The sequence below is a fragment of the Aedes albopictus genome, chromosome 2 (assembly GCF_035046485.1).
Source record: "Aedes albopictus strain Foshan chromosome 2, AalbF5, whole genome shotgun sequence".
Lineage (NCBI taxonomy): Eukaryota > Metazoa > Arthropoda > Insecta > Diptera > Culicidae > Aedes > Aedes albopictus.
In genome coordinates this window covers 79,330,281-79,350,119 of record NC_085137.1, presented here as the reverse complement: position 1 = coordinate 79,350,119, position 19,839 = coordinate 79,330,281, and the positions used below count along the sequence as shown (strand labels likewise).

The 19,839-nt window shown below is 44.1% G+C and overlaps 1 protein-coding gene across 7 annotated transcripts in view; it reads left to right on the top strand.

Moving 5' to 3' along the window:
- LOC134287642 (1-phosphatidylinositol 4,5-bisphosphate phosphodiesterase classes I and II) overlaps positions 1–18,630 on the top strand; it is a 321,529-nt gene extending 302,899 nt beyond the window's left edge. For 6 of the 7 annotated variants that reach the window (XM_062849987.1, XM_062849988.1, XM_062849986.1 and 3 more), the window contains exons 13-20: positions 5,524–5,749; positions 6,084–6,241; positions 15,970–16,140; positions 16,208–16,727; positions 16,864–17,606; positions 17,663–17,772; positions 17,846–17,990; positions 18,060–18,630. In XM_062849987.1, the coding sequence (XP_062705971.1) occupies positions 5,524–5,749; positions 6,084–6,241; positions 15,970–16,140; positions 16,208–16,727; positions 16,864–17,606; positions 17,663–17,772; positions 17,846–17,990; positions 18,060–18,302 (2,316 nt within the window). In that variant the 3' untranslated portion in view covers positions 18,303–18,630. The remainder of the gene's footprint in view (positions 1–5,523; positions 5,750–6,083; positions 6,242–15,969; positions 16,141–16,207; positions 16,728–16,863; positions 17,607–17,662; positions 17,773–17,845; positions 17,991–18,059) is intronic. The other variant, XM_062849990.1, reaches the window with a different exon arrangement.
- Positions 18,631–19,839: the final 1,209 nt, after the last annotated feature.

Below are 19,839 nucleotides of genomic sequence, written 5' to 3'. Positions count from 1 at the left end.
AAGTTTGCTGAATAACATTGGGGTCGCAAACGTATACCAAAGTCGTGAGCGAGCTGTGAAGGCAACTCTCCACGCCGTGAATGAAATTTACATTCACCGCGTGGAGAGTTGCCTTCACAGCTCGCTCACGACTTTGGTATACGTTTGCGACCCCAATGTAATTCGGCAAACTTTCAGATAAAACTACAAGGTTAAATTCATCCATACATTGTTTTTCGATAGCATGCTTCTGAACTGAGATAATAGCAAATGAATGTAAATTTTTGCAAATGAATGGTTGCAACCTTGCTTATATATAAATGTGTTTTGAAGGAAAGTCACAACATAGCCGCTTGTTACGTAAGAATATGACTTGCGAACCCCTGTGCGGTGTCGGAGTTATTGTATTTACGTGTGTATTGTTTTACCGTCTGATTTCTCTGTCATCTCCGTTTTGTTTACCATGTCACTGAATCAAAATCAGTGAAAACAAGAGGCTGAACGGGCGCATCAGAATTTGTACAATTCTGATGTGGAGAAATCACCGTAGATGTAAGTGTTTTTTATGTTTTATATTATCTTAATTTTAATAAAGTTGTTTTATAGCTTTGTAGCATACGGCAATATGACCAACACAGTGTTTTATTTGCCTCGCTGGAAGAACGGTGTCCCGCATAAGTCGTGTTTTCAACAATAAATTGAAAAAGTAATGGAATGCATATTAAAAATAGACCAATTTACTAAAAATTCGTGAAAAAAAATAAAATCGCTATAACATTTCTTCTTGTTAAAAAATTCAAGTTGAGTCAAATGTTCTCCAGAGTTCATTATATAAGTCATGAATGGTCAAAATTTCATTGCAGTCGGTTCATTGAATCCGGAGATATAACAGCTCAAAGTTGGCTATCGGATAATTTTGCCTTTTTCAAGAATCCTTATAACTTCGTGGAGAATGGCCCGATATTTTCAAAGTTTGGACCACTGATACACAACTAGTTGATGAACTTACAGTAAAAAATTGAAAAGTTACAGCTAGTTGAACATTTTTTGAAAAGTAAAAAATTTGCCTGTCCCGATCATTTTGGTCATGCTAATGCCTCACGCTTTTACAGCTCTGACTATAGGGGCCCTGCCAAAACTACGTTTACTAAAATACGTCTTTGGAAATTCATACAGAAAGTTCCTAAACATCTTTTCCCTTGCATAAATTATTGCATAATATTTTCTATATCTTATTGCAGAGTTTCTAAAAATGAACTTATTGAGAAAATCTTGCTATGTGCCTTTTTTTAAAACATTTTGAAGAATGTCAACAAAGGCATTGGAGGACGTAATTCCTCTTATACTTCAGATGGAATCAAAAGATTCAATTAGAATTCCAAAAGATGTGATTGGATTTATTTCATAAAAATAAAAACTGCAAATTAATAACTGGAGTTTTTGGGAGAGAGTAATGAAGATTTGGATGTCCGGCTATTTGGCCGAACGCCATTTGGCCGAACGCCATTTGGCCGAATGTCGTTTGGCCGAACACCATTTGGCCAAATGCCATCTGGCCGAATGGGTCGTTTGGCCGAACTATGACAAAAAGAATTTAGAAGAAGTTCTTGACATTCTAACTTACAATATGATGATCAAAAATATTTTTAATCATAGGCTATTCTTTCTAGTTTTGACATTCAGAGATTAGTTTGCGCTGTTAGTTTTTCCTTCTTTGAATCATAGGCTGTTCTTTCTAGTTATACTGATGCGAAAAACTGTGACATGGTCACTTCAGTTCATCATTTTTTTTTGGTCCAAACGGCATTCGGCCAAATGGCGACCAAATGACCCTTTCGTCTAAACGGCGTTCGGCCAAATGACCCGGAACCGAAGATTTGTTTTACAAGTTACTGAATATATAATAAATCTTGAATTATTTATAACGATATATCTTAAAAATTGTAGGGGAGACTGGGGAGACTTGATCCCTTTTTCTTAATTTACCTGAAACTTTAAGAAAAAACAAAAAACTCGATCCGATTTCCGTTCAAAATGGCAGGTAAACATCTATTGCAAGTTAATACACAACAGAAGGCCTTTAAATTAATGTTAAAGTTTTCAAAACTGTGTTTTTATGGAGGCATGTCTTATGATGTATTTTTCAAAAATGGGTGACACTTGATCCCCCTTTGAGCACATGGTTTATTTCAAGGGAAAATAATTCCAGAGTCTTCCTATTCATTTTCTTTTCAAGTTTTCTTGTATTTTCGATGAACATGGAGTGTTTGAAATTGTAAGATTTCCTTAAATTTTTAAGGGTATGCCGTATTTTCAAAATGGGGAGACTTGATCCCCCCTTTCTTGGTTTGCACTAAAGTTTTAATTATCTGACACATTTTATCGTTGAATAGACTAGAATTCCAAGTAAGTAGAGGCTTCCGAATAGAATTTTATTTTTCACATGTATAATGTGTGTGTAATCCTCGAGGGATCAAGTCTCCCCATGTCACTGTTGTGTATACCACAGACAAACAGACGTAACACTTGCGAAATTTCCATCGACCACGAATTTAACGATCATTTTAAATTTTCATAGTTGTGGCTTTCACAACCAGAGGCGCGCGCATCGTTTTTCTATGCGTTTGACGTTTCACACTAGCGCCTTCTGTTGGCGATAACGCAAAACAGTGATTCGTACAACTTTTCCACCAGGTGATGGTAGTGTGAACTGGGCGATGGATTTCCATGAAAATCGTCCAAGGTGTTACGTCTGTTTGTCTGTGTGTATACTAAGCCAAATTAATTAAAATATGTTAACAACAGCCTTATTTGGATAAATAAGTTTGAAAGTATTTTAAATAAACTATGTTCTGTGAAATTTTGACATGATTTGGTTCAATTTTCACAAAGTTATTGAGATTTTTTGGAATCGTCTAAAAGATTTCTGAAGGACTGAAAACTAACCATCAGCAGTTAAAAAATAATGCAATGTACAATCGAAATCACTTGTAGCCAAAACATAGTCGTTTGTCCAGGAGTAGTTTTGGAAAAATTATGCTAGAAGAAAAATGTTTTTGATTCCGAGAAAATATGGGGGGAACAAGTCTCCCCAGGGATCAAGTCTCCTCAGTCTCCCCTATAGTGCAATTGTTAATGCTTGTCAAAAATTTTGCACAAGACATAGCCAGTGTTTTGAAGACTTCGCAAAAATGGATTCAGTTATTGCAGTTAAGGTAGATTTTAAAGTTTTGCAAATTTTTCAAGCAAATAATTCAAAAATTCTAAAAAACATTTAAAAAATTTTCTAGAAAATATTTGAAATTTTTACAATACATTCTACCAGATGATTATCTAAGATTTAAGCCCCATTTTTCCATGATAAATACAAAAAAATCTCTAGGAATTCCTCACATCGATTTTATTCCTATTTTGAAATAAGATTTTCAACAACCATGTTTGCGTAATTGATAAAAAAGTACAAATTAGAAATTGGATACCCGAAAAATTTGATTTACATAGAAATTGTGATTACAAAAAGCTAAGTTGAAAGTTTGCCATGTATTTCGCCGGAATTCGTACAAGCAATTTGCAGTTTTTTTTTTGTGATTACCTTCTGAAATCTCTATGATGATCATCCAGCCATATTCAGCAAAAAAGCGCTGCTCATAAAAATCACCCTTCAAAGAAGATATATGGATTTACCAAGCAAGCAATCGATAACATTTTGTTTTATTTGGAAGTATAATGGTCAATTTTCATTACATATTGAAAACACCGGATCGTATTTTTTTTTGTTCACTTGCTCAATATACGAGCCAGCAAAAGGTTCAATGTAGTCCAAAATATATCTATAACAGAAAAAGGGACTTACTACACTAGTTTACAGCATTGTTGAGCTCGGTAAGCTGATGATCATTTTTGGTGTAGAATCATGCCCTGAGTTCGAAAACGCGAGAGAAAAAAATTACAGTAGAGCGGAAATTTTTTCGACTTTCCATACAAGGTTGATGATTTGAAATCGATTTTTGTTCTATTTTTAAGCAAAGTGGCTCACTTCAAACATCTCATTCTCCGTAATGAATGCTCCGATTGAGCTGAAATTTTTACTGTAACTCGCCTACATATGATACGTCAAATAAACGGCGCGACAGAAATTTTATGTTGATTTTTTCTTATTGAAAAATTTGCATTTCTTCAAAAAAAAATTGAGAATTTTGCTAAAATTTAAGAAGGCCGTCCCTAAAACTCGCCAATATATCGAATTTCATCAATCTGACGCAAAACCTGTATTCAGATGATCGAATGGTATTGTATCCAGCTTTCAATTTATGGAAAAAGATTTAAAATTGGTTGGCATACAAAACGCAATATATTTGAATTTTAGTAAATTATTTTGAAAAGTTGCAAAATTCGATGTTAGCATAGCATAGCATAGCATGAATACTTGCACAAATCTTGGATGGAGTTGCAAAGTTGAATATTTCCATTGACATTGCTGATGTCGCTACTATCTACAATGTCATAGATTCACTCAGCTCCATACACCTGGCCAAGTCCTTGCAAGCATTTATAAATCCCTTCATCAACTTAGAAAGAGCCCAGAACTGAAGCATCTTCCAATAGATGAAAGGATGTTGAAAATAGCGGATTTTCAACTTATATGCAGTTATAAAGTAAATATACTGAAGTAAAATTATTTATAAATAAATAATATTGGAAAGATCTCACCAATTGCTGTGGGGTTTTTGTGGTACAATGCCGATCATCTAATTGTCTTGATTAATGTTCTTCTCTGTAAAGAACAACACAATACTCAGCAAAGAACAACACAATACTGAACACTAAACACCCGCGCATCTATTGTTTTGATTTTCACTCGAGACAATAGCGAACGCGATCGATTATGCTGCCATACTCACCCCTTACAGGAGTGATGCATGCACAGCAAAGAACAAAACAATACTCGAAAAGTTGCAAAATTCGATGTTGAGCTAAAACTTAAAAACTGTTCTACTCAACATTTTTTGAAGGTCGGTTTCGAAATCAGCACTAAATTGTACTTCAAAAATTTTGGTCGTTGACAGAAGTTCACGACTTTCGTTTTATTTTGTAAACTTGTGCTATTAGCCCTGAATCCAGCCTCTACCCGGCTAGAGGTGCTTCTCGAACTTGTAAGCTACCATGCGTCTCCATTGCACCATGAAATTCATATTGGATCTTATAACTTGCAATCGCGTTAGCATTAATAATCGTATTTGATTCATTTAAACATTTGAAACGTTTTCTCGAATGATTCCATTTCAATGCCAATCACAAATATTCCATTATTCTCAATGATTGTGTTACAAAAAATCATAAAAATCCATACGTCAAGTCATGAAGGTGGCTAACTGGTGTCAGTTCGCTTCATTCGGTCCATTTTTAAGCCTGCATGTATACAAAAAGAAAATACCAACTATAAACCATGGCCAAATGTTAACGCTCTCATTTCCCCCTTTTGTCTTCTGACCCGCATGGCAAACGGAACCCATCAATAAACCTTTCCCCGGCAACGGAGAGCAGCAAATACGGCAGAGTTCAAAGGAAAGCACCGGTTCATCGATAGACGATGACACGGATAGTTCGAGCGATGACGAGGAGTCGATGCCGGGTGCACAAGCCGGACCAATTGGATCCACCGAGGCCGACAAAGTGCCGCAAACCAAAGAGACTGAAGCGGGTGCGGAAATTTCCGCCCTCGTCAACTATGTTCAACCTGTACATTTTAGTAGTTTTGAAAATTCCGAAAGTAAGTATCGTTTTGAAGACTAACTAGAGTAGCTTCATGGCCATCAATGGCACCATTTTCAACACCCTCCTGACCTTGCCGGCTAGAACGCCTTCCTTCGCCAGTTAAGTGGTGTTTTACGAGTCTAGCCAGAAGGCATCTGTCCGAGCATGAACGGGTGGGTGGGGTGATGATACCGCCAGGAAGAAGCTCTACCAATGTAATTAGTTTTTATGCTCTAATAATTCCCGTTCCGTTTGGATCGTCTTCTTTTTCCACGATTCTCCAATTTGATGACGACGACGACGACGACGACGATGATAATGATGTTGATGACGGCGGTCAACATCGGCAGAGAAGGCACGTTACTACGAGATGTCTTCATTTGACGAGAAACAGGCAACCACGCTGCTGAAGGAACGACCAATCGAGTTTGTCAACTACAACAAACATCAGTTGTCACGTGTCTATCCGGCAGGGACGCGCTTCGATAGCTCCAATTTCATGCCACAGGTAAATATGCAAACAAATTTGTATGTGAAAATAATAAAATGTAAACCAGCGCAGCAGACGGATGGCATATGCGGTAGGCTGGCCGTCGGAGACCGTTATTTAAAATAATGATGTTTGATTTGGCGTATATTGGAAAAAGGATATGAAATCGTTTCTGATCATGATGATCAACAAACAAACCCTCCGGTATAAATTGTATTTATGGACTTCAAATGGTATGTTTCATTGATTAAATTAAACGTGGGATGTGGAGCGGACTTGGTGTGATGGTTAGAACACTTGACTATCACGCCGAGGTCCTGGGATCGAATTCCATTCCCAACAAACTCACAAACTCCACTTCGAGGGCGGAAGGTTGTCTACTTTCAGGAGAACAATCATCCTACAGCGACGTTGTTCCGGACGCGAGCCGACCTGGTGCGTTAGTGGTGGCGAGGGAGGTAGTCGGTTGAACATTGCTTACAGATTCGCCAGAAGAGTTCTTATTGGTCTTCTTGGTAGCCGTCAGGTCGAGTTCGTGGTACTTCCGAAAGGTCGGGTTTAGGGAAGCAAGTTAGCGGAAGGTGGATGAGGAAATGTCCTAGTGTTAACACCTCCAAGTCGTTCAGATCGGTCGAGAGCATTTGAAGAAGATATCTTCATCTGCGTCGACTACTTCCCCTTTTCATTGCTGTATTGGTGAATGGTAACGTCAGAGTACCTTTCTCTTGGAGAAAATCTCCCATTGACTGCTCGCGATTGCAAAGACGGCAGCGAAAGCAATTTAGGCTGCAGTGCATTGCACTTCTAGCTAAATTTGTGCAGATGAGGAAGCCAAAACTTCTCCCGATCTGAATGGAGTATTATTAATAATCTCGTTGATAAAGATAAAAAAAACTTATTTGGCAAATCTTCAAAAGAATGATCCTAATTAGAATGATGCTACAGTATTTCCTGATAATCAGAATATTTTTTTTAGTTTATTTTCTGTGTATTTCAATTTAATCTAATTCTACACTTGAAATGTTCATTCATAAGTTCGCAATGGATGAGGAAACTCCTAACAAGCTTTCATGTTAACATTCGAGGTTAGGTTTCAAAACAATATGAAGGAGAAAAAGTTTGTACAACTACATATAAACATTTTGTTTGTGTGATTTACAACTTAATTGTTGTATTATGATATTTCAGATCATTGTTTAAGTGAATTCAAAACATTGGTTATCTCTAGGAGTTCATCTGGAATTCCTCCAAGAGTATCTCAAGAAACCGTCCAGGAGATCCTCGAGAATTCTTCTAAAAGTTCTTCGGGAATTCTTCCAGGAGTTTCTCGGGAATTCCTCCAGCAGATCCTCGGAAATTCCTCCTGGAGTTCCTCGGGAATGCTTCAAGGAGATCCTTGAAAATTCCTCCAAGAGATCTTCGGGAATACTTCCATCAGTCCATTCCTGCAGAAGAGTTTCTAGGCAGTTCCTACAGAAGTCCCCGAGAGTTTATCTTGAAGCTCCCAGGTAATTCCTTAAGGAGTTTCATGGAAATTTCTCCACGTGTTTCCGAAAAATTTTCCAGAAATTTCCCAGGAATCCCTCCATGGATTCCCTACCAACATCACGGGAATTCCTTTAAAAGCTCCCGAAAAATTCCTGCAGCAGTTGAGGTAGAACCCCTCCAAGATTCCGCTGGGAATTTCTTAGTAATGTTCCTGGAAATTACAAGAAGTCCTTCGGCAATAATCATGGTTCTTTCCAGGATTTCCTGCTGTTTTGCCAGGTTTTTCTCGAAATTTCGTAAAGATTTATTTGCACGAGTTCCACAGGAATTCTTCTAGGAGTTCCTCGGGTATCCTTCAGAAGATGCTCGAGTAATCCTCCTGGAGATCCTCGGGAAATCCTCCAGGAGATCATCGTGAATTCCTTCTTGGAGATCGTCGGGAATTCCTGTAGAAGTTCCTCGGGAACCACACCAGGAGTTTCTTGGGAATGTTTCCATAAACTTCCCGAGAATTCCTCCAGGAGTTCCTCGGGAAGTTTCCACATTAGTTCCTCTGGAATTTCTCCAGGAGTACCTCGAAAATTCCTCCAGAAGCTTCTTGGAAATGCCTCCACGAGTTCTTCGAGAATTCCTGCAGGAGTTCCTCGAAAATTTCGCCAGGGATTCCTCGGGAATTTCTCCAGAAGATGCTCGAGAAATCTTCCTGGAGATCCTCGAAAATTCCTCCAGGAGATCATCGTGAATTTCTCCTGGACATCATCGGGAATTTCTCTAGGAGTTCCTCAGAAATTGCTCGGGAATTCCATCAGGAGTTCCTCGGGAATTCTTCCATAAATTTCCCAAAAATTTCTCCAGGAGTTCTTTGGAAGTTCCTTCAGGAATTCCTCAGACGTTTCTCCAGGAGTTCGTCAGGAACTCCTCCAGGAGATCTTTGGAAACTCTAGGAGTTCCTCGGAAATTCTTCTATAGCTTCCTCGGGAATTTATCTAGGATTTCTTTGGGAATTCCACCAGGAGATTTTCGAGATCATCAAGAATTTCTCCATGACTTCTTGTGGAATTTCTCCAGGAGTCCCTTAGGAAGTTCCCCATGAGTTCCTCGGAAGTTCCTCAAGAAGTTCCTCGGAAATACCTCCAGCAATTCTCCCAGGAGTTCGTCGGGGATTCCTCCAGGAATGCCTCGGGAATCCCTAAGAGTTCTTCGGGAATTCCTCCAGGAGATCTTTGGGAACTCCTCTAGGATTTCCTCGGAAATTCCTCCAGGGATTCCTCGGGAATTTATCCAAAAGCTCTGTGGGGATTCCTCCAGGAAATCTTCTGGAACTCTCCAAGGAGTTCCTCGAAAATTTCTCCAGAAGTCCCTCGGGAATTCCTTCAGGAGTTCCTTGGAAATTTCTCCATAAGTTTCCCGAGAATTCCTCTAGGAGTTCTTCGGGAATTTCTCCAGAAGTTCTTCGGGAATTCCTCCATAGTCGAGAAGATCTGCGTGAACTTCTTCAAAAGATTCTCGAAAAATCCTCCAGGAGTTCCTCTAGAAGAACCCCCGTGATCCTCCAGGAAATTCTCGGCAATTTATCCAGGGGTTCCTCAAGAATTCCTCCAGGAGATCCACGGGAAATCATAGGAGATCCCAGATGAATTCCCAGGAAACTTCTCATTTTTTTTTTTTTTCATTTATTTAGTATTACATCAAATTCAAGATAAAACTGAATCAACAATATTTCTTCATAGTACACGGTTCGTGGCTGCCGCTCTCCATCTTCGGTCGCGCCCGATGCTCGCCAAGTCACGCTCCACCTGGTCCGCCCATCGTGCTCTCTGCGCTCCACGCCTTCTTGTGCCAACCGGATCAGTTGCAAACACCAGCTTTGCAGGGTTGTTGTCCGGCATTCTTGCAACATACCCTGCCCACCGTATCCTTCCGGCTTTGGCCACCTTCTGGATGCTGGGTTCGCCGTAAAGGGCAGCGAGCTCGTGGTTCATTCTTCTCCGCCACACACCGTTCTCCTGCACACCGCCGAAGATCGTCCTTAGCACGCGTCGCTCAAAAACTCCGAGTGCTTGCAGGTTCTCCTCGAGCATGGTCCATGTCTCGTGTCCGTAGAGGATTACCGGTCTTATTAGCGTTTTGTACATGGTGCATTTGGTGCGTGGGTGAATCTTTTTCGACCGCAGTTTCTTCTGGAGCCCATAGTAGGCCCGACTTCCGCTGATGATGCGCCTCCGAATTTCACGGCTCACGTTGTTGTCAGCCGTCAGTAAGGATCCGAGGTAGACGAATTCCTCCACCACCTCGAAAGTATCCCCGTCTATCGTAACATTACTACCCAGACGGATCCGGTCGAGCCGGGGCCCGTAGCGTAGTGGCTACACGTTCACTTCATAAGTGGATGGTCATGGGTTCGATCCCAGCCCCGGCACTTGCAATTTTTCGTCCGTTGCTCTTCCCCCCGAGAGCGGCTGACACCTGACCCTCTTCTGAGCATATGCTCTAACGGACCCGGAAACTTGGATATCGGATAACGGCAACTCATAATGGACCCCCAGGCACGGTAAAGGCTGGGTATGCTGCGCAATTCAGATCCCATTGTGATCCACTAGCCTCTGCCCAGCAACTCCTATCCCTACCTCCACGCGGTACCGGCCGGAAACTATGAGCAACCTTAGGGAAGATCGGGTAACCAACCCCGGTGGGACCTTTGGTCGTAGGCTGACAGGGAAGGGGGGGTTTGCTTCGGCAAACCTGAGCGTCTGTTCTCCAGGAGGAGCGGCTCACAACAGCGTCTGATCCCCATGTTAGGGGCGGCTGATCTACGTCCGAGTGCCAGGGAAGGACTCTAAGCTCAACTGTGCACTATGGTCCTCCGGAAAGTAGGGGGTTGGTGTCAGGCCCTACGAGCCAGCCGTAAAAAACCATTGTAACGGAAAATCAGCAACAGAATAATACGAACCGAGACCAACGGCAACGACCCCAGCGAACAAAAAGGACTTGCGATTGGAAACTCGGTACGTGGAACTGCCGATCTCTCAACTTCATTGGGAGCACCCGCATACTCGCCGATCTACTGAAGGACCGCGGGTTCGGCATCGTAGCGCTGCAGGAGGTGTGTTGGACAGGATCCATGGTGCGAACGTTTAGAGGTAATCATACCATCTACCAGAGCTGCGGCAACACACGCGAGCTGGGAACAGCTTTCATCGTGATGGGTGATATGCAGAGGCGCGTGATCGGTTGGTGGCCGATCGATGAAAGAATGTGCAGGTTGAGGATCAAAGGCCGATTCTTCAACTTCAGCATAATAAACGTGCACAGCCCACACTCCGGAAGTACTGATGATGACAAGGACGCATTTTACGCGCAGCTCGAACGCGAGTACGATCGCTGCCCAAGCCACGACGTCAAGATCATCATAGGAGATTTGAACGCTCAGGTAGGCCAGGAGGAAGAATTCAGACCGACGATTGGTAAGTTCAGCGCCCACCAGCAGACGAACGAAAACGGCCTACGACTCATTGATTTCGCCGCCTCCAAAAATATGGCCATACGTAGCACCTTTTTCCAACACAGCCTCCCTTATCGTTACACCTGGAGATCACCACAGCAGACGGAATCTCAAATCGACCACGTTCTGATTGACGGACGGCACTTCTCCGACATTATCGACGTCAGGACCTATCGTGGCGCCAACATCGACTCCGACCACTATCTGGTGATGGTCAAACTGCGCCCAAAACTCTCCGTCATCAACAATGTACGGTACCGGAGACCGCCACGGTACAACCTAGAGCGACTGAAGCAACCAAATGTCGCCTCAGCTTACGCGCAGAACCTCGAAGCCGCGTTGCCAGACGAGGGCGAGCTCGATGAGGCCCCTCTAGAGGACTGCTGGAGTACAGTGAAAGCAGCCATCAACGACGCAGCCGAGAGCACCATCGGGTACGTGGAACGGAATCGACGGAACGAATGGTTCGACGAAGAGTGCAGAACGGTTTTGGAGGAGAAGAACGCAGCGAGGGCGGTAATGCTGCAGCAAGGGACTCGACAGAACGTGGAACGTTACAAACAGAAGCGGAAACAGCAGACCCGCCTCTTTCGGGAGAAAAAGCGCCGCCTGGAAGAAGCGGAGTGTGAAGAAATGGAACTGCTGTGCCGTTCCCAAGAAACACGGAAGTTCTATCAGAAGCTCAACGCATCCCGCAACGGCTTCGTGCCGCGAGCCGAAATATGCAGGGATAAAGACGGAGGCCTCTTGACGGACGGACGTGAGGTGGTCGAAAGGTGGAAGCAGCACTTCGATCAGCACCTGAACGGCGTGGAGAACGTAGGCACGGGAGCCCACGGCAACGGAAGAAACGACGACGCCAGTGCAGCGGAGGACGGAAATGAACCAACTCCCACGCTGAGGGAAGTTAAGGATGCCATTCACCAGCTCAAAACCAACAAAGCAGCTGGTAAGGATGGTATCGCAGCTGAACTCATCAAGATGGGCCCAGAAAAGTTGGCTACCTGTCTGCATCGGCTGATAGTCAGGATCTGGGAAACCGAACAGCTACCGGAGGAGTGGAAGGAAGGGGTAATCTGCCCCATTCACAAGAAAGGCGACCATTTGGAATGTGAGAACTTCAGGGCGATCACAATTTCGAATGCTGCCTACAAAGTGCTATCCCAGATCATTTTCCGTCGTCTGTCACCTAAAACTAATGAGTTCGTGGGAAGTTATCAAGCCGGCTTCATCGACGGCCGGTCGACAACGGACCAGATCTTTACCGTACGGCAAATCCTCCAGAAATGCCGTGAATACCAGGTTCCAACGCATCACCTGTTCATCGACTTCAAAGCGGCATACGACAGTATCGACCGAGCAGAGCTATGGAGAATCATGGACGAAAACGGCTTTCCTGGGAAGCTGACTAGACTGATTAAAGCAACGATGGACGGTGTGCAAAACTGCGTAAGGGTTTCGGGTGAACTATCCAGCTCATTCGAATCTCGCCGGGGACTGCGACAAGGTGACGGACTCTCATGTCTACTCTTCAACATCGCTCTGGAAGGTGTGATGCGACGAGCCGGGCTCAACAGCCGGGGAACGATTTTCACAAAATCCGGTCAATTTGTGTGCTTTGCGGACGACATGGACATTATAGCTAGAACATTTGGAACGGTGGCAGAACTGTACACCCGCCTGAAACGCGAAGCAGCAAAGGTCGGACTGGTGGTGAATGCCTCAAAAACAAAGTACATGCTGGTAGGCGGAACCGAACACGACCGGATCCGTCTGGGTAGTAATGTTACGATAGACGGGGATACTTTCGAGGTGGTGGAGGAATTCGTCTACCTCGGATCCTTACTGACGGCTGACAACAACGTGAGCCGTGAAATTCGGAGGCGCATCATCAGCGGAAGTCGGGCCTACTACGGGCTCCAGAAGAAACTGCGGTCGAAAAAGATTCACCCACGCACCAAATGCACCATGTACAAAACGCTAATAAGACCGGTGATCCTCTACGGGCACGAGACATGGACCATGCTCGAGGAGGACCTACAAGCACTCGGAGTTTTCGAGCGACGCGTGCTAAGAACGATCTTCGGCGGTGTGCAGGAGAACGGTGTGTGGCGGAGAAGAATGAACCACGAGCTCGCTGCACTTTACGGCGAACCCAGCATCCAGAAGGTGGCCAAAGCCGGAAGGATACGGTGGGCAGGGCATGTTGCAAGAATGCCGGACAACAATCCTGCAAAGCTGGTGTTTGCAACTGATCCGGTTGGCACAAGAAGGCGTGGAGCGCAAAGAGCACGATGGGCGGACCAGGTGGAGCGTGACTTGGCGAGCATTGGGCGCGACCGAGGATGGAGAGCGGCAGCCACGAACCGAGTATTGTGGCGTACTATTGTTGATTATGTCTTGTCTTAATGATGTTGAACAAATAAATGTATGTATGTATGTAATGGACCCCCAATCGGACTGGAAATGAAACAAGAGCCACAAAGCAACATCGTGCTCATCATTCTACCATGGACAGGGTAGAAAAGTGACAGTAGCGCAGCAAAGGCTACCTACCAATTCGAATTAGAATTAGAATAGAATACATTTAGGCGCTGTACAAAGTGTAAGTGCAGCCGCCAATTGGAATCGCTCACGCAGTGCTTTAGTGGACAAAAGAGCTGTAAATTAGGTTAAGTGGTTGAAGGATCCGGTCGTGTTCGGTTCCGCCTACCAGCATGTACTTTGTTTTTGAGGCATTCACCACCAGTCCGACCTTTGCTGCTTCGCGTTTCAGGCGGGTGTACAGTTCTGCCACCGTTCCAAATGTTCTAGCGATAATGTCCATGTCGTCCGTAAAGCACACAAATTGACCGGATTTTGTGAAAATCGTTCCCCGGCTGTTGAGCCCGGCTCGTCGCATCACACCTTCCAGAGCGATGTTGAAGAGTAGACATGAGAGTCCGTCACCTTGTCGCAGTCCCCGGCGAGATACGAATGAACTGGATAGTTCACCCGAAACCCTTACGCCGTCCATCGTTGCTTTCAGTCTAGTCAGCTTCCCAGGAAAGCCGTTTTCGTCCATGATTCTCCATAGCTCTGCGCGGTCGATACTGTTGTATGCCGCTTTGTAGTCGATGAACAGGTGATGCGTTGGGATTCGCGGCATTTCTGGAGGATTTGCCGTACGGTAAAGATCTGGTCCGTTGTCGACCGGCCGTCGATGAAGCCGGCTTGATAACTTCCCACGAACTCATTTGTTTTAGGTGACACACGACGGAAGATGATCTGGGATAGCACTTTGTAGGCAGCATTCAAAATAGTGATCGCCCTGAAGTTCTCACATTCCAAATGGTCGCCTTTCTTGTGAATGGGGCAGATTACCCCTTCCTTCCACTCCTCCGGTAGCTGTTCGGTTTCCCAGATCCTGACTATGAGCCGATGCAGACAGGTGGCCAACTTTTCTGGGCCCATCTTGATGAGTTCAGCTGCGATACCATCCTTACCAGCTGCTTTGTTGGTTTTGAGCTGGTGAATGGCATCCTTAACTTCCCTCAGCGTGGGAGTTGGTTCATTTCCGTCCTCCGCTGCACTGGCGTCGTCGTTTCTTCCATGGCCGTGGGCTCCCGTGCCTACGTTCTCCACGCCGTTCAGGTGCTGATCGAAGTGCTGCTTCCACCTTTCGATCACCTCACGTCCGTCCGTCAAGAGGCCTCCGTCTTTATCCCTGCATATTTCGGCTCGCGGCACGAAGTCGTTGCGGGATGCGTTGAGCTTCTGATAGAACTTCCGTGTTTCTTGGGAACGGCACAGCAGTTCCATTTCTTCACACTCCGCTTCTTCCAGGCGGCGCTTTTTCTCCCGAAAGAGGCGGGTCTGCTGTTTCCGCTTCTGTTTGTATCGTTCCACGTTCTGTCGAGTCCCTTGCTGCAGCATTATCGCCCTCGCTGCGTTCTTCTCCTCCAAAACCGTCCTGCACTCTTCGTCGAACCATTCGTTCCGTCGATTCCGTTCCACGTACCCGATGGTGCTCTCGGCTGCGTCGTTGATGGCTGCTTTCACTGTACTCCAGCAATCCTCTAGAGGGGCCTCATCGAGCTCGCCCTCGTCTGGCAACGCGGCCTCGAGATTCTGCGCGTATGCTGAGGCGACATCCGGTTGCTTCAGTCGCTCTAGGTTGCACCGTGGCGGTCGCCGGTACCGTACATTGTTGGTGACGGAGAGTTTTGGGCGCAGTTTGACCATCACCAGATAGTGGTCGGAGTCGATGTTGGCACCACGATAGGTCCTGACATCGATAATGTCGGAGAAGTGCCGTCCGTCAATCAGAACGTGGTCGATTTGAGATTCCGTCTGCTGTGGTGATCTCCACAGAAATTCCTAACGAACTTCTGGAAAAATTCTCGATGAACTCCTGGAGGAATTTTCGAGAAACTCTTGGAGAATTTCCCAAGTAATTCCTGAAAGAATTCCCGAGGAACTCCTGGAGGGATTTCGAGGAACCCCTAGAGGAATTCCCGAGAAATTTGGAGGAGTTCCCCTGGAACTTATGGAGGTATTTCCGATGAACTCCTATAGGGATATCCGAGAATCTTTTGAAGAGACTCTCGAGGTACTCCTGGAAGCATCCCTGAACTCAATCTAGAAATATCCTGTGTGGCAAAGCACGAGCTTAACCGCTGTTTTAGAATGCCATATGGATTCCTTTTTTCATCATTAGTGCTGATTTGCTGATATATGACATGGCAACAACTAATCATTCTTTCCGTTTCCACAGTTGTTCTGGAACGCCGGTTGCCAGTTGGTGGCACTGAACTACCAAACCCTGGATCTGGCAATGCAGCTCAATCTCGGCCTGTTCGAGTATAACCATCGGTGCGGATACCTATTGAAGCCGGAGTTTATGCGCAGAAAGGATCGCCGCTTGGACCCCTTTGCCGAAAGTACCGTAAGTAGATACAACAAGCTCTTCATAAATCCGACCGAAATAACGCGTGTTTTTTTACCTATTCAAGGTGGACGGTATCATCGCCGGTACGGTGATTGTAACGGTGATGTCCGGACAGTTTCTAACGGATAAGAAAGTCGGGACCTACGTGGAGGTGGACATGTTTGGCCTACCGGCGGATACGGTGCGGAAAAAATTTCGTACCAAAATAGTGCGCGACAACGGGATCAATCCGATCTACGGCGAGGAACCGTTTGTGTTTAAGAAAGTGGTACTTCCGGAACTGGCCAGTATTCGTATAGCTGCTTACGAGGAAGGTGGAAAACTGATTGGACATCGGGTGTTACCGGTCATTGGCATGTGTCCCGGGTATAGGCATCTGACGTTACGAACGGAAGTTGGCCAACCAATAACACTGGCAACACTGTTTCTATCGATAGTGGTGAAAGATTACGTCCCGGATGGGCTGTCCGAACTGGCGGAAGCTTTGGCCAACCCAATTAAGTATCAAAGTGAGCTGGATAAGCGTTCCGAACAGCTGGCGGTGCTTCAGGAAGATATGGAACCCGAGGAAGAGGAAGATTCATGTAAGATTTTTGTTTTTATAATGATGGTAGTGGGTACTGCATGTTTGCTTTGTGTGTAGGTTTTTGAGTTGCTCGATCTTTATGTTCGTTATCGGTGTCTTCTTTTCATTTTCTATCCGTACGCATCAAATTGCAGTTGTAATTGTATCTTTAGGTCCGAGAAAGGATACGCTAAAATCTAGTGATAATGCTAGTGGTAGTCCGTTACATAGGCCCAGTGTTCAGCCTGTGTCCGCTCTGGCAGCGGCCGCAGCTTCTGGTACCGATAGCGATCACGAACGCGAAACTCCTCTGGAAATGATCTCAAAGGTTGTGGCTTTGCCGGTGGCGCAACCTTCGCTGGAACAAACTAGTCCCCTGCTGGTGAAGCAAGCAACCATTCAGCAACAGCAACATCCACTTCAATCTGAAAGGCAGCAGTTGTCTTTTCAAGGATCTGACCACGCTGATGCTCCCAAGATTGTGGCGGAACCGCTGGAGAAGATTTTCGAAGACAAGCAGGTTCGAAAGAAAAGGGATGCCCTGGAGAAGGAACTGAAAGCACTGAAGAAAAGTCACGACAAGGAGAAGATCAAGGTGACGACGCAAAAGAGTGGCGATCTGACTGAAGGGATCAAGAAGAGCAAATTTGGTATGGGGAATAAGTTAGTTAAACGGTTTAGCAGTAAGAACATGGCAGATATGAGCATTCGGATACCACCCTGTGCGACGGATGCCGATTCATGTGATAATAGTGCACAGGCGGAACGACTGAAACAGGTTTGCCGTGACCATGCGAGCAGCTACCAAGAAGTGCTGGAGAAATACCATGAAGTTATTTACAATTTGGTTGAAGAATTGCTCCGACAATCACAGGAAAACCAAATGAAGCAGCTCAAGGTAAGCTTCAAAAGACCTATCAATGTATGAGCATATCACTGATAGTTTTGTTTTAGGCGCAGCATGAACGTGAAACTAGCGAGGTGATGCGACATCTACAGTTGTCCAGGAAAAACGAAGTTAAGCAACTCGCGCAGGTGCACAAAGATAAAGACGAGCTAGAGAGGTATAATCCACAATTTTCGTTATTTTTCATTTCTGAGGGCTTCGAATTGTGACTATCCGTTGCTCAATTTCAGAATGAAGCGAGAGGTGGACTCAACCCTAGTGGAAAAAGGTGTAGCCGAACGTGTTCGATTGTCTGCGATGTACACGCGGAAGCAAGATGAACTTCAGCGACAACATGACACCGTGAAGCAAGGGCTAGAGGAACATCGAGCGAAAGTGAGTATTGTAATTGACTTAATATGTTCCCAGGAGCAACTGAAGCACATGGTTCTTCTCCCCACACAGGCCAAAGCAATGCTCGAAAAGGAGGCAGAATCTCATGCGTGCATTTCGGAAACGTTCCTGGCGCATCTCAACACCAGCAGTAGTACAACCAGCTGTTCGTCGGTCGGAACCGCCCCCACGACGTCGATCTCCAGTGGGAATCTGTGCGCCAGTGCCGGCGGTTCCATCACCAAGTCCGTTTCTTCCTCCTCGAACGCACACGAGAACAACGTTAACAATACTCACGTACATTTTGCGGAGTAAGCAATCATCGGTTCAATCTAGTCATTATTAGTGTTAAAAAAAAAAAGAGTTTTCAAGTGCAAACAATTTGCTAGTTCTGTCCGAGAGACTGAAGCGAATCTAGGTGGATCGAGTTTCGGGAATTGCACATTGGATGAAAGGAAGGTAATCTCTAATTCAAACCGACTGATAAAATAATTGGAATGCGTAACGTGGAACTTGTGTAGATTCGTGGTTGATATTTGGTGACGCATTTGCTATCTCCAGTATTTGCGCAATAGAGAGAATTCCATTTGGTTTTTATGTTTAACTGAAATGTTTGGCCTAATTAAACTAATTTGCACCTCAACTGTTGAATAATTGCATATGGGCGTCTGTATTATGTAGGTTCAAAACTATACGTTGAAGTTTCGTAAGTTTGGCGTCATATTAATGTACTCCGATTTGGAATACAATCAGTTAGGAAGAAAAAGACGTTGAACGTCATGAATTTGGAAAAGAATTACATAATAAACCGGGGTAAACCTATCGTTAGCAGAAGCGAATAATAATAACACGTTGTAAAGCAGTAGCAGAAATAACACATGGAACTCATTGACGGGTATACATTAATAGTAGGATGATTTCAATGCGCAAAATAGTACGCACCAAGAGCAAATACAGTTTGAACAAGATTGGAAGTTGATGTGCGTAGCTTCGGTAGCAGTAGTGGTAATATCGATGAGTAAAAATTGGAAGAATCTCACTAGAATAGGTTTAGACAAATTGGTGCTGAGTTGGCGTGGAGAACAGGTTTGATTTTTTTGCGGTGACAATTTTATGATCTTTTCAAAAGAAATACTTTAGATTATTTTCTTAAAAAAAAACTAAACCAACATATGAAAAGGGTGGAACAACCATTGCACTGCTCAACGTCTTCCGTCCCTCCTAGGCGTATTAAAATTTATTTATGCAAACTTATCCCGCTATCAGATATAGGGGAATCTGCTCTATCCTTTACTAGTATGAGATTACATGAAAAAAATGGAAATACGCCTGGGAGGAACGGGAGAAGCAGAAACTCGCAATGACCGTTACGCACTTTTCACATGTTAGTTAGTCTAGTTTTATAATAAAACGCAAAGGACCCTCACTGGTTGTTTGGTCATCGTTTCATTCAAATCTGTTTTCTGGATAGCTTTAAAGGCGTGCTCTTAATGACAATTTCTGTGAAATACAAGATTCGAGTAATAATGTATTTACATTATTTTTCTTCTAGTTTTGTTTATTTAAAAAAAAAATCAGTTTATTTTAAAAAAATGTATTATCTCTATATCCCTTTCGTGACGAACCAGCACAATTGTGCTGTTGAGCGGTAGCGGCGGTAACAGTCTTGCATATATTTTTCAAATATTTAGACTTTGTTTTATGTGATTTAAACTGTTTCAATAATTCAGCCATTGCTTATACTAGTATGTCTACAATCAAACATTTGTTTATGTTGCCTGTGAGATTTACCACAACAAGGTAAACAAAAAGTGGACAAAAATGATAAAACATGAAAGAGTTTTATCTGTCG